This window comes from Pimephales promelas, chromosome 10 (assembly GCF_988280905.1).
Source record: "Pimephales promelas chromosome 10, fPimPro1.hap1.1, whole genome shotgun sequence".
In the NCBI taxonomy this organism is placed as follows: domain Eukaryota; kingdom Metazoa; phylum Chordata; class Actinopteri; order Cypriniformes; family Leuciscidae; genus Pimephales; species Pimephales promelas.
Genome location: NC_142778.1, coordinates 27,177,687 through 27,191,655, shown reverse-complemented (window position 1 = coordinate 27,191,655; position 13,969 = coordinate 27,177,687). Strand labels below are relative to the sequence as shown.

The 13,969-nt window shown below is 36.2% G+C and overlaps 2 protein-coding genes across 3 annotated transcripts in view; both read right to left on the bottom strand.

The window, feature by feature from the left end:
* Nucleotides 1-1,443, bottom strand: part of nudt4a (nudix (nucleoside diphosphate linked moiety X)-type motif 4a) — a 29,118-nt gene extending 27,675 nt beyond the window's left edge. Inside the window, exon 1 of one of the 2 annotated variants that reach the window (XM_039650378.2) lies at nt 1,003-1,443. In XM_039650378.2, coding sequence (XP_039506312.1) covers nt 1,003-1,230 — 228 coding nt within the window. In that variant the 5' untranslated portion in view covers nt 1,231-1,443. The remainder of the gene's footprint in view (nt 1-1,002) is intronic. The other variant, XM_039650377.2, reaches the window with a different exon arrangement.
* Nucleotides 1,444-3,510: 2,067 nt separating this feature from the next.
* ube2na (ubiquitin-conjugating enzyme E2Na) lies at nt 3,511-13,839 on the bottom strand. Its single transcript, XM_039650379.2, has 4 exons — nt 13,683-13,839; nt 8,607-8,853; nt 5,741-5,881; nt 3,511-4,016 (listed from the first exon to the last, which is right to left on the bottom strand). Exons 1-4 carry the CDS (start codon nt 13,710-13,712, stop codon nt 3,970-3,972), a joined length of 465 nt encoding a protein of 154 aa, XP_039506313.1. The 5' UTR covers nt 13,713-13,839; the 3' UTR covers nt 3,511-3,969.
* Nucleotides 13,840-13,969: the final 130 nt, after the last annotated feature.

Genomic DNA, 13,969 nt, shown 5'->3' with positions numbered 1-13,969 from the left:
CCTTAATCCTACCCAATTCCTTAAACTACATTACTAACTATTAATAAACAGTAATTAGGAGATTATTGAGGCAAAAGTTTGAAATAGTTAGTTCATAGTGATAATTGGACATTAAACTAAAGTGTGACCAATACTTGTAGCTATTCTGATTAACAACTGCTAACAACCATAGTCACAGGTATCAAATAAAGCTGGAACATATAAAAGTAGAACCTATTTGGGGAAATTTGGATTATATAACTGCTGCATCTGTTTTACATAGTCGGAAGGTATATTTACATGGTCAACACAATATCACAATCCATACAATTATAATTATTATATGAAACATTTCATAGGAAATCTAAAATACATGTGGGTGATACATTCTGAAATATTCCAAACATGTTTCTAAATAAAAGCATTTACTAGCTGTATAATAAAAATTACAGTGCAACAGAATATGTTTAATAGTCAAAACAACTTGACGTGAGGCAAAATTCATAGTCGGAAGATAGTCAACAAAGTGGAACAGTTAACACTAACATAGTAACTAAGTAACTAATAAGGTGGTCACATGTTCCAATAACGTTCCATTAGTTAACATGAACAGTGAAAAATACTTTTAAAACGTTCATTAATATTAGTAAGATCATTTCAAACATGTATTACAATCAAGTTCCATCTGTTGGCCTATTCAATGCACCTGAGTTAAAATTAAATAACAACGAACGAACCGTTGTATAATTATTAACTAAAGTAAAACAAATGTATAAACAGTGAAATAAATGTATTGTTCATTGTTAGTTAGTTAATCAATTAATTATACATTATAGAACAAGAATCTAATGATTCTAATCACTCATTGTTGGCTTACATTGATTTAAGAAATGAGTCATGGTAAAATAAAAGTGGCTAAAGGAATGTTACTTTACAGGTTTCAATATATCTATTTCTGACGTGCGTGTAGGCGATAGTAGTCGTACAGTAGTCGACATTATTAAACCACATTTGCACTTTTACCTCGTCCTCCCGATCGTTCTTGAAACATAGACACGCTGCTCGTTTTTTGAAGCCCTCTCCGTCATATGTCCTTGTCTGATTTGGCTTGAATTTCATCATGTGGGGTTTTCTCCGAACAAAACAAGAATACAAGTGTTCTCGGTTGCCTAATTGTTGGATCGTACGCTCAACGCAACTGCCTTTCAGGCCAAGAGCTGAAAGTCGTCCCAGATTTTCCAGGCTGATCATGCAGTTTGCATTTATAAGACGTGCCTCATGTTGAAGACATTATTCCTCTCTGGACAGCGGAGATTGTAAGTTGGGATGTTCTCATCTTGACCATGGTGTCTGGTTGGTGCTGTGTGTGTGAAGTGTGAACACTCCTCTGCTGCGGCTCTTCGGTTCTGCGCAGTCGCCTTAAATCAGCTGCGTTACAAACCCAAGATGTCATCAACAGATAGGCGTTTCCCTTATTGGAAATATGAATGAGACATCCCCTCAGCCACCGGAGCAAGGGGGAAATTGATTCACCGACGCATGAAGCGGGTAATTGAACTTGGCTGCATCGCTATAAATTTGATACAATGGTCAGTTATTGATTTAAAGTAGCAGAGACAAAAGCAACACTGCAGCTATAACTGAGATGGGGGTGGTGTGTTGTTTTGGCGCCATCTGCTGGTACTCGAGTATTAAGAGGCATAGTTCACACAAAAATAAAAATTGTAATTAATCATAATAATTTACTCATCCTAATGTTGTTCCAAACCTGTATGAGTTTGTTTCTTCTGTTGAACACAAAAGAAGATATTTTAAAGAATGTTGGTGTCAGTTGACGTCATCCATTGAATTCAGTAGGCCTAACGTTAGGGTTTTTTTTGGGCGTCTTACTGTCACCAACATTTTTAAAACTATCTTCTTTTGTGTTCAACAGAAGAAACAAACTCACAAAGGTTTGTTTGGAACAACATTAGAAAGTAAATGATGACAGCATTTCCATTTTTAGATGAACTATGTAATGGAATAATTTTAAGAGTTAACCAGACAAACTAATTATTATTTTAAGTCGGATCTTTTTGATGATGAACCGTTAACATTAGCAGCTAGCTAGCTGAACCCGTCCGAAATGTTCTTGAATAAACGACTTTTTTTTTTTTTTGACAGGTTACAAGAGTGTCGAGGTCTATGTCGACAAATCGAGGATTTGACTTATGGAAGTAAAAGAACATTACTTGAAATGAAATGTATAAAATGTAGCCTACTGGAAACGTTTAATTACCTACCGTTTTATCACCACATAGCCTATACTTTGAAGTCAACAGATGTAAGTTAGTTTTAGAATTGTCTTAACAACTTTATATTTATGTTCTAAGAGACTGCCATACCCGTATGTCAGACGCAGCCTGATCGTCGAAGCGTTTGATCGTTTCCTTGAATCCAATTTCAATTCTATGAAAAGAACCGATTCATAGAAATGAGTCGGAATTCGCATTACTAACAACAAAAGAGCAGTTCTGTGAAACTGCATGGGAAACCAACTTAAATGTTTAGTCCGTAATTCCTTCATTATTAACAATTAATATAATTACATAACAATTAATATAATTTAATGATGATGATAAACACCCATCTTTTGTACTTACAAAATCCTTTAAAAATGTACTTGGGATTTCTATAAATCTGTAATTGATTGCTCCAGGTTATTTTCGAGTAATGATCAACTTCAACATTTTCTTATGAAAGCCTACTGAAAGGTAGGACAGCATAAGAAAACAAAAAAACAAATGAGCAGTTAACCTGCTTGTCATTCTCAAAACTGTAATAAAATCACCACATAAATATTTCTTATTAATCAACAGATTTTATTTACAGAAAGAACAGAAATATGTGTGTGGACTGTTGTCATCACATTTTATAAAGTAGAATTTTGTCCCCTTTCTATAGAAAGCAGGAATTTACAAACAGATTTGAAGTTGACATTTTAACCAAAGACCAATCGAGGAAATTGAGTCAAAGCATTTATTGATCTTTTGCAATGTTTCTGCAAACATTCCCACCCCTCATCCCTTTACTAAAATCATACTATTTATCATTGATTCATCTCTAGTCCCCTGCAACCTTGGCGTTTCAAAATAAATGCTGAAGGGAAGAAACAGACCAATGAATCTCAATGCACTGGACTGTGATGGACACAAGAATAAAAGCACGTAATGGAGTTTCAAGAGTGCAATTAGTACAGCAATGGCAAGATAGGTAAAACAAAACACTAAAAACCAAATATGATAACAGAATTGTTATACTAAAGCATTATTATGCAAAATCTCCCTTCTCTCTAGGCTCTACCTTACCCATAGTCCAGAACTAATTCTACATAAGAGGTTTACATCTTCAACAGTTTCTGTGATGGTGGGAAAACTTTTCATTTGAACCATTTCCTAGGTGAAATTGCAGTTTGGATGTGATTTCAATCTTGCGTCTCTTTTTCGCTTTAAAGGACCTATACTTTTTTGCTAGTTTTTTTTTCTAAGAGGGTAGGTCTGACAAGTGTTCAAAACAGGGACTAGTCTGCTGCTCCTCATTAACAAATAGCAATGAGAAGGAAAAAAAAGGGTTAAAAGAAATGTAAAAAGTTGCCCCACCCCCCCAAAAAAATGCAATGGGAGACAAAATGACAGTCAGTTTTAATGCACGCTTCATAGCAGAAGTCTGTGGCTACCTCCCCAACCACTGTAAAAGAAAGCCGTATGAGTAGATCATCTGCCCATGCATCAAGAACAGCAGTGAATCAGGACAAAGACGTGTTGTTGTTTTTTTTGTACTAATGTGCATTTAAATCACAAATTGTTAATATATTCTTTTCAGTTTATCATAATTTTTTTTTTGTTTCCTAAGACTGTGTCCTTTACATGAAAATGAATAGGTCTTGGCAGAACATGGAGTTGTTCACTCTTGACTTCCATTTTTTTTTCTCTTTTGTGCCCCCAAGCATTTCTAGACTTCAATATTGTTCCCGGCATAAAGCCTGGTCCATGTTCGAGCTGAAAAAGAAACAAAGGCAGAGTTAATACATCCCCAAATGCTTTCTCACACTATGTAGAGATAAATTACTTGCTATCTTCAGCAGAAAACTGACTACAACTACAGTTATGTGTATAAAAAGGGTGTGGATTTTCTCTAATTAGCAATAGCCAAACTATGTACTTAATATGTACTAAAGACAGTACATGAAAATAACTATTCTGGATTATCCTTTGCGACAACGCTTATCAATAGCAGCTGGGAGAGCCAGGATTAACAGTGTGCCGTCAAGGCCAATAGCCTCAAGGCTAAAATTAAGCTGCGTTTCCCGCCTCCAAAGAATGGCTGAAAACTACATAAAAAGAGAAATACTTATTCTGTTGCATCTGCTTCCTATCGATTTGTTCACATCACATTTCTTAAGAAAGAATGAGCATTTCTATTAATTTCGCAAGAAATTATGTGCTCTACTGAGGTTTAAAAGATCTCTCCTGTCTCATCCTTTCAACAAGAGCAACAGAGGGAGCTCATGGACAGCAAACGGGAGTTATATGTGTTATTAACGAGAGAGTAATTTTTAAAAAGTTCAAGTCCGGTGTCAAAGGCACAGGGAAGAGACAGATGAAACATAAAAAAATAAATAAATACACAATTAAATCATCATATATGTATTTTCCATATTCATATGTGTATTTAGTTTCACAAAGGTTACCATAAGCAGCCTTTAGCATCACATATAAATATATTTCTGCCTCATAAAGTGATCAGAATCCCCATCGGATCACAACCGGTTTGAACTGAAAATTGTTTTAAATGTTGAGGTTAGCTGGTAACCTGATATGAAAACAGCAGCGCTGACACTCTCTTGACACCACATTTGTTCATGATCACTCCTCAAGCCCCAGTTGGACCGATTACTCAGTGGGCCAAAAACCCAGGCTGCTGGCCTGAGGAAGCCCAGATGAGGCTCAATTAAGCCTCAGAAGTGACAGTGGAAACGCGACTTGCCCTGGCACGCACTAGCACGCTCGCTTTTGTCCCAAGGCTAATGAAGTAGTGCCCTTGGCCTCGTAGCCCTCAATCGGGTAATGGGGTTTATACGACCCCAATCGACTTTTACTTAATAAAAAAAAACGTTCCCTTCATCTCAGCGGAATAAGATTTTGTGACTTTTTATAAAAAACTGGGGTTGATTCGGTTGTTCTGAAGGTATGTAAAAAAAAAAAAAGTTTACGCTTCTGGTCTTCGGGGTCAATATGACTCCACATTGAAATGAATGGGAAATGTGAAAAAAACCCACTAAATATATTTTCTTCATGTGTCAAAAAAAAAAAAAATTACACAGAAATGAAGGCCAAGAACTAGAGCATAAATGCAATGCATCATAAAAAAAATAATAATTCATATGCAAGCTAATGGTGTAGTTGAGGAATTGTGTGGTATTTGGATACAAAAGTACTTTATATCTCCAAAAACACTGCATTAATGAATAGATGTGAAGTAGACAAAAAAATGATATATTATTTGTATGATTAAAAATGTATATTTTTTGTACAATTACTCAATCAATTGTTGGGGTCGTATAGACCCCGAAGCCCAGAAGTGTAAACAGGATACGAAGACCATTTGAAGCTCCCAGAAAAAACTCTGATTTAAATCAATGTAGAACAAGTGGATAAATAAACATCAGCAATATCCATTCTTCATTGAACCATCCCTTTAAACGCATTTACCCAGCACCCACCTGTCTCTATGGCTTGAGCTTCGTTAGACTTCCACTGCTCCGCGACATCATTTGCTAGAGGATCATCAGGGTTGGGTGCACTTAGTAATGCCTGGATTGATAGCAGCACTGTGCGGATCTGCAAGGCTGGAGACCACTTATCTGTGTGGCATCAGGCCATGGAGAGAGATCAACAAGAGAAAGAGCATTAGGAGAAAAGTAGCTGCTAGCTTTCATATGCGCCAAGTCTAGGCATGTACACTTGTGCAAAGGGTTTATACTCTATGGGGTCAAAAGTGTAATCTGCGATCCTCAATCTTCCTAGAGATTAAACGGGCACATCTTTCACAGCATGTACATGTCAGGTAAGGGAGGTATAACATTTAATAGACTCAAACTGCCATTGCTCTGAGGTAAAGATAAAAAAAGTCCTTTTCAGAAATCATAACTTATTCATTTTTCTCCCATACGCTCTAGGGACAAGATCCTAATGTCCCTTATTTTAATAGTACATTTTATCGCCTTCCTTTCTTCACTTAAAAGGAAAGACATCCTTTAACATTTCTAATGTCCAACATTTCGCCTGTATTAGCAAAGACTTATTACTTAAGACATATTTTGAATAAAAATATTAAATATGTTTGTATGTATATGTTTATTTTTGGCAATCTTCTGCTTCTGCTCTCTCTCTTTATGGGCATCAGATGCAAACATAAACAATCATATGACAATTAATGATAAATATTTGTAATATCTAACATTAATATATAAATTCAAATACATTAATTGACAATAAGCCATTACTCCAATCTTCAGTGTCACATGATCCTTCAGAAATCATTATAATATGCTAATCTGGTGCTCTGCTCAAGAAACATTTCTTATTATTATCATCAATGTTGAAAACATTTGTGCTGCTTAATATCTGCTGAAACCATGATACTGGGGCTGGGACAATACAGGTAGACAACAACAGTGATAATTTTAACTATTGCATCACATAAATAATGGAACTATGAGGTTGAAAAGACTGTTTGTGAAGCTGTTTCATGACAACTCTCTCCAGGTCAGTGGCAGCGCCGACACAGCTTTGAATGTTGCGATGAGATTTGGTCAAATTTAAAGACGAATTGAAAGATTGCGTGGGTGTTTGAATCGAGATCACAGAATCGTGCAGCTCTATTTTATCTCTCTCTCAGCATATAAGTAGAGCGAGGGCTTTTCAGTCTCACATCTCTTCCAAGCGTCCACTTGGGATATTACGTCACTCAACACTCACAGATAACGTCACATTTCATCCTCTGTTGGAACGAAAGTGGCTAACTCAACCTCATCTACAAGCAAAGGCAAAAATAAAGCAATTGAATTTGAATCAATGTCGATTCTGGAATAAAAAAATTGATTTTAGAATTGTAAAAAAAAAAAAAAAAAGAAAAGCGTTAGCTAGGTGAATTGATTTTTTTCTCCCAGCCCTACATGTTACCAAAGGGGTAATCCATCGACTGGAAGTTGAAGCCGGCCGGGTGCCGCCATCTTGTAGCAGAACTTCACTTGAGTTAGCATTTCCATTGACTCCCATTCATTTTGGCGTCACTTTGACAGCGAATAACTTAACATCTGAGGCGTTTGAAGACTCCATTTGTCCATTATTTATTTCTAAAGAAACACGAAAATGTATTAAATGCTCCATTACCTTGTAGCTTATGTTATGGCCCCGTAGAAGCAGTTTTTTGTAAGAGTAGGCTAACGATTGTGTCATAGACATGCGACTCTCTGTTGCACAGTAGAGACATTACCGTATGGGCAGGAGGAGAAGCTCGCGGGCAATCGGGGAAACGTGGAGGCAAAATGACAAAATAATTAATCAGAATACCTAGCAAAAGTTTCTTCGGCTCCTAGCTCATCCTACACGCACTCTCCGCCTCTGCAAGTTTCGGAAGGCAATGATTCAGATTTCTCATGCCACAGCCACTAGGAGACAGACGGGTTGCTCACGTCACATCTACGTCGTCAAGTTCTATTTGAGTCGGTTTGAGTCTGCGCGTCAGGAACAGAAGTCCTACAAAAATCACTAAAAATGGGGCTTCACTTGTCTCAATTGAGTTCCAATGAGACGGCTCTGTCCACTTCATATACTGTCTATGCATGATACATACGTTTTACAATTATTTGATGAATACAAATTAGCGCTTACGATTTTTCTGAACCCCTTGACACATTTTCAGGATTCTTTTGAAATAGAAATCTTTTGTAACATTGTAAATGTATTTGCTGTCACTTTTCGTCAATGTGATACATCCTTGCTGAATAAAAATTAAATATGCATCATGCTATGTTAGAAAAAGGCCCTTCAGAATGAATAAATGATAACTGACTAATGGAAAATCTAGCGATCATCTTAGATTAATTTCAAAGTATAAATTTTGCTATTAAAAAACAATGGCATTCAATTACAACAGAATTAAAGCATTAACAATTCTTAAATCACGATTAATTTAACAAATAATTTATCGTAGGGTAGGGTCGGGTTTTGTTTACATCCATTTTAATGATTGTTTTTGGTATTTATTATTTTTTGTTAACAGTGACTGAGAGTCCATTGCTTTTATTGTTTTTTGGTTGATTTGTTCATTTATGGTGGATATTTAAAATGTTTTCCATTTTCAGTGTTAAATAGTGTTAAGAAATAAAAGTTTATTGATTCTTGAAAAGGTGTACCTGCATTATTATGCCATTATCATTATCAGAACGACAATATTATCGTTTATCGCAATAATTTCTTGGACAATTTATCGTCCAGCAAAATGTATCATGACAGGACTAGTCACGATGAGTAAAATCAGTATAATCTGAAAGTTTTAGAAGATGGAATAAAATGCTCTCTTACCTTTCAAAATATCTAGACATATTCTTCCCAGCTTGTCTACATTAGGGTGATATATTTTGGTCATGAAGCGTACTTTCGGAGCTGCCATGGGATATTCTTCAGGAAGAAAGAGTTCAAGTTTAAAAGTTCCCCCCTCAAAGGGGGAGTCCTGAGGTCCGGCGATGACCACGTGGAAGTAGCGAGCGTTCCCCTCATCTGGCTCTGCCTTTATACCTGGCACCGGCTCTGCCAACAAACGCTGTGTTTCCTACACACACATGGAAACAAGATCAATTAGGCTGGCTGGAACATAAGGCATCTCTACACACTCAGCTGATTAGCCAACGCACTGGCAGTGAGACGGTTGAGTACATGGGAGTAAACAAAACAGTAGAAAGAGCCAACATGATGAACACAGTGACACAATTTTGTCTTTGAAAAAACTATCATTTCACCTTGTTACCTTTCACAATTGCTATGTAACAAAAGACAAATTGTCCTGCATCAACAACATTCCAAAGGCAAACAAACCTGTACAGTGATCCATGGACTGACAGGTCATGAATAATTTTAGGTTAATAATTTTATGAATACTTTTTAATAAGATATTGGTATGGCCAGGCCCACATACACTTTCAGAACTGATTTTAGGGTCAGTTTGAACATGGTAAAATGCAAGTCCTTCATTCTTATTTGTAGACAAATTTCAAATAAATGCTATTTTTTTGGACGTTCTGTTAAATCCTGAAAAAAGATCATAACTGTTTAACATTGATAAAAATAAGAAATGTTTCTTATATCAGAAAATTAGAAATTATTTCTGAAGGATTGTGACACTTCCGCTTTGTCAAAGGAATAAATTACATCTTAAATGTAATTATTTCACAATAATAATGCTTTTACTGTATTTTGATCATAAAAATGCAGCCTTTGTGCGCATAAGAGACTTCTTTCAAAACATGTTTTTTTTGAGAAAACTTTACTGACTCCAAACTTTGGTATGCACAACTATGTTAAACCACGAAAAATAGGAAAAGACGTACATTTCAACAAAGTCACATTTACATTTATGCATTTGGCAGACGCTTTTATCCAAAGCAACTAACATTGCATTTCAAGGTACACATTTACATTCTTATCAGTTCTTGCATTCCCTGGGAATCGAACCCATGACCTTGGCATTGTGAGCGCCTACGCTTCACTGTTTGAACTACAGGAAGCGGTAGTTACAAGTAGGGCTGGGCGATAAAACGATAACGATAATTATCGCGATATAATTTTCCTCGATAAAACGATATCAAGAGGTCGATAAATGTTCGATAATGTTTATGCGTCAAAAGCGGAACGAAACTCATTTAAACCGCGCGCGCCACACGGAGCATTTATCCGCTCGGGTCAAAGTCCAAATGGCAGCGCACTGAGTGCAGCGCGAGCTCACGCAGACGCGCCTCTGATCGTTTTGCTCACGAGATCCAGTGAGAAGCACTTGAGTTCAGCGAAGAACACAAATGTCAAGTTTAAACCAGTTTAAAGGCAGATGAAACACCGCTGACAAAAAGGAGAATCACTGCGTGCAACGATACAGTCAGAATCTGAATTGATACTGAATCCATTTAGCTTCCCATGGATTTACTGTAAGGTTAGCCTGGTAATATTAACTGCACCATGAAATGTGGGATATACATATTGTATAATATTATTAATGTAGACAATGTATTATGACTAATGGAATATAAGTACAGTATTTAATGTATTTAACTGTTAGGCTATTGTTTTTCATACAAAAAATACAGAAACCATAAAGTTATGCCATTATAGTGAGGAGCTAAGTTATAGGCTATAACTGGTTTTATCTGTGGTTATCATGATCTAAAAATGCATGATACTGGATGACCAATGGTTAATTTGAATACAACTCAAACAGTCAGAATATTACTTTTTACCACATTAAAATATGGTTGTTGCATAGGAAAAAAACAACAACAAAAAAACAGATGTTACTGTTTTTGTTAATGAACATAAATTTAAAGAGTAGTTTAAAAACACAATTAACACTCTGGTTTATACAACTTTCACTTAGTTACAAAAATCTGCCTTTAAACTTAAAAAAAAAAATATTTGACATATATCGTGATAATTATCGATATCGACTGATATAAAAAAAATTATCGTGATAATTTTTTTGGGCCATATCGCCCAGCCCTAGTTACAAGTGTGCTTAAATATAGTAACCAATGTCAAAACTACAATATTTACCGATAATACAGTACCCTTAACCTTCAGTAGGGCAGAGGACGATCTTACATCACCACAAATGTTACTGGTTAGGCACTATAAATATTTTCAGTAAACACTCTCTTAGTTTGCACCACATTCGAAAAGACAGTATCTTTCCATTTTAATATCAAGCATGGTTTTATATATTTTTATTTCATGATCAGTCTTGATGCAGTACTGTATCAGCATCTTGCACTGCTCAATGACATTTAACATGGAGTCATATCTCAAAATACAACCCATGTTCCAGAAACGTTTTCTTCTAAAGCCAAGACTACAACAAGGGTTAAACTGACAACCATTACAAGACAATCAAGACAGACACTTTGCATTCAGTTAGAGAGAAAAAGGGCTGAGTCTGACCCTGACAGTCCTTATGAAACACACACCCATATGACTAATGAGAATCTGATATCACCTGTGGAATGCTTGAGTCTGGAGAGACGTTGTTCATCTGAGAACTGCTGTACTATGCTGCACTCTACACCTTATAGATTGACTGTTTGACATCTGAGAACTCTTTCAAAAAATGGATATTACAATCTCAGTGTTATAAACCTATGTTCAAAAGCTACGGCAAATGTTCTGCAACCTAGTTCAAAAAAGGAGGGTTTTTGGGCCATATGATAATGAACCTGTCAAACAAGACTCTTCTAGTACTTCCAGTATTTCAACTGAACAAATCTACTGGTTAATAAAAGCTGACCTATACAATTAAAAAAATCAACCAAGAAAGATCTAATGTAAATTACTCTTCAAACGTTTGGGTTTTGGACTTTTTTTAATATTTCTGAAATTTTTATTTAAAATAGCTTCTATTTAAATAGATCTTAAAATGTTAGTTTTCCTGTGATGACAAAGCTGAATTTTCAGCATTAAGTTTTCAGTGACACATGATCCTTCAGAAATCATTCTAATATGTTGATTTACTGCTCAAGAATAATTTATCATCAAACAAGTTTTCAGGAATCTTTGATGAATAGAAAGTTCAAAAGAACAACATTTGATTGAAATAAAAATATTTTGATATATTATAAATCTTACACACTATAGCACAATCATGTAAGAAATAATGTGCATTAATCAATTAATGTGACGATCCAGAGGGGGTTTACTGTGTGATAATGACTCTCAAACTGTTTATCATCGCATTTATTACATTACTTTGATCCTTTAACCTAGTATATACATTGTGCTCAAAATGAAATTCCTCGCATGTTTCAGATATCCTACAGACAAAACCATGCAGAGCAAACACAGACAAGAGAGGGGCTCCCTGTCATGGTCACATGCTAGGGGAACAGGCCATCAAGGATGCATTCCCATCCCTCCCACTCCCATCAGTTCATTTCACACGCAAACCGACTGTTTCAATGTCCTATTCAGAGGACGGTGAAAATAAAAGAAAGTTTCCTCCCTGTGGGCAAACATTCATATAAGAATTAATTACCGGACAACAGCAGAAGTGGCCAACGCAAAGCGAGAAACCTTCTTGATAACGTACACAAAAGATTAATGAGGGACTAATCTATTTAATCTAAATAAAATGAGGAAACATGCATTCAGACTCATGGTAGAACTTTATTTTACTTTTACAGCCCTGTTCTGCATTTATAGGATGTACGTATTACAATAACTGGGTAATAACTAGGTAGGTACTAAACCTGAAACTATTGTATTTACCAGTACTTTAAGTACACTGATAAAGGTTAGTGCACGTACTGTACAATAAAATGAAACCAGACTCAGAGTTGTGATTTTTATCAGGAGGAAGCCATTTACATAATTTCACAAGCCATAAATATGTTCTGTATTATTTTATTGTGCCTTTTAAAAGAAAATCCGGTCATTTTTTGTTCACTCTCCTGCTGTTCAAAAATAATACGTGTATCTGTGAGACTAGAATTGTGCATTTTTTCACACAAAGAAAGTGTATGTTGACTTTCATTCTGTCAAACATTTCCTTCTGCGTTCTAGACTGACATAAATGTTTTGTTTTTGATTTGCAACATCGTAAGTTAATAAACGATGACGATTTAAATATGAATTTTGGATGAACTGTCGCTGTACTCCAACGTTATAAATGTTGACATTTTCCGTAAAAAATAAACAACAGTTCTCATTTAGGATGGGCCGTTCTTTAATTAATGTTTTACCTCATGTTGTGTTTTATTTGACATTTCTTGTTTTGTGGGGCCTGCAGTCATTAGCTCGTTTAGCAGAAGCATCGCAACAGCTTCCCTAGCCAACAGGAAGCGAGCGAGACAAATTATTTTGCAAATGATCGTGCCCTAAATGGCCAGATAGACATCCTACACCCAGTAAAATGGGTGTACATATATAATATATATGTAAACTCATTGTGAAATTAATTGCGACGGCTTAAATCGGATAATATTACTAAGTTTTTACGCCTAGCTAGCCGTCTCTGGAGCTGTTAGCAGTCTCGCGAGCTCATACACACAACAGCTCGAGCTTAAGCAATGAATGGCCGCGAGCGAGCCACTCTCATTTAGACTTCAGTTAGTACGGGAACGTTTGTCATTTCTTAATGCTTTTGATTCTATGTCCTAAATAGTAATGAAAAAGACACAGGCCCTCCACCATTTTTCACCGCGGTGAATGTATTTTTAACCCACCCATATTCGGGATACGACTGAATGTACCAAAACGGAAGTGGCTAACAAATACAGTGCCAAACGCTAAGCCATCTGTCGCTTCTCTTTGGCTGATAATTACAATGATATTTGAGGATTTTGTCGAGTTGCGATTAAAAAAGATAGAGTAAAAATGTGCGTGTGTGTCTCACTTCACGATTACCTTAATGATCCTGCGGGGCAACCCTGCCATCTTGTCTTGAATGCGGTTTTTTAGCTTTGACTCTCGGTGCTTCTTACTTCGTTTGCATTGACGGCGGAGACGCAGTGCACACACGCTTTCCGGCGCGTTGCGTCTAGACGCACGCGGAGACGTGCGCAATTGATGATGATGATGACGATTATGCGATTATGATATCGAAGTTGTAGTTTTATATTGAAGGAAAACTGTTTCATTCACCGAAAAACACACTTGATTGATTTTTTAATACAGAAACCTTTTTTCCACGG

Bases quoted from the DNA above. Each gene is read 5' to 3' on its own strand.
- ube2na (XM_039650379.2), bottom strand. From the start codon at position 13,712: ATGGCAGGGTTGCCCCGCAGGATCATTAAG. The intron at 5,882-8,606 runs GTAAGAGAGCAT...GATGCCACACAG, and splicing joins ATGTCTAGATATTTTGAAAG to ATAAGTGGTCTCCAGCCTTG. The intron at 4,017-5,740 runs GTGGGTGCTGGG...TTTCTTTTTCAG, and splicing joins AGCTCAAGCCATAGAGACAG to CTCGAACATGGACCAGGCTT.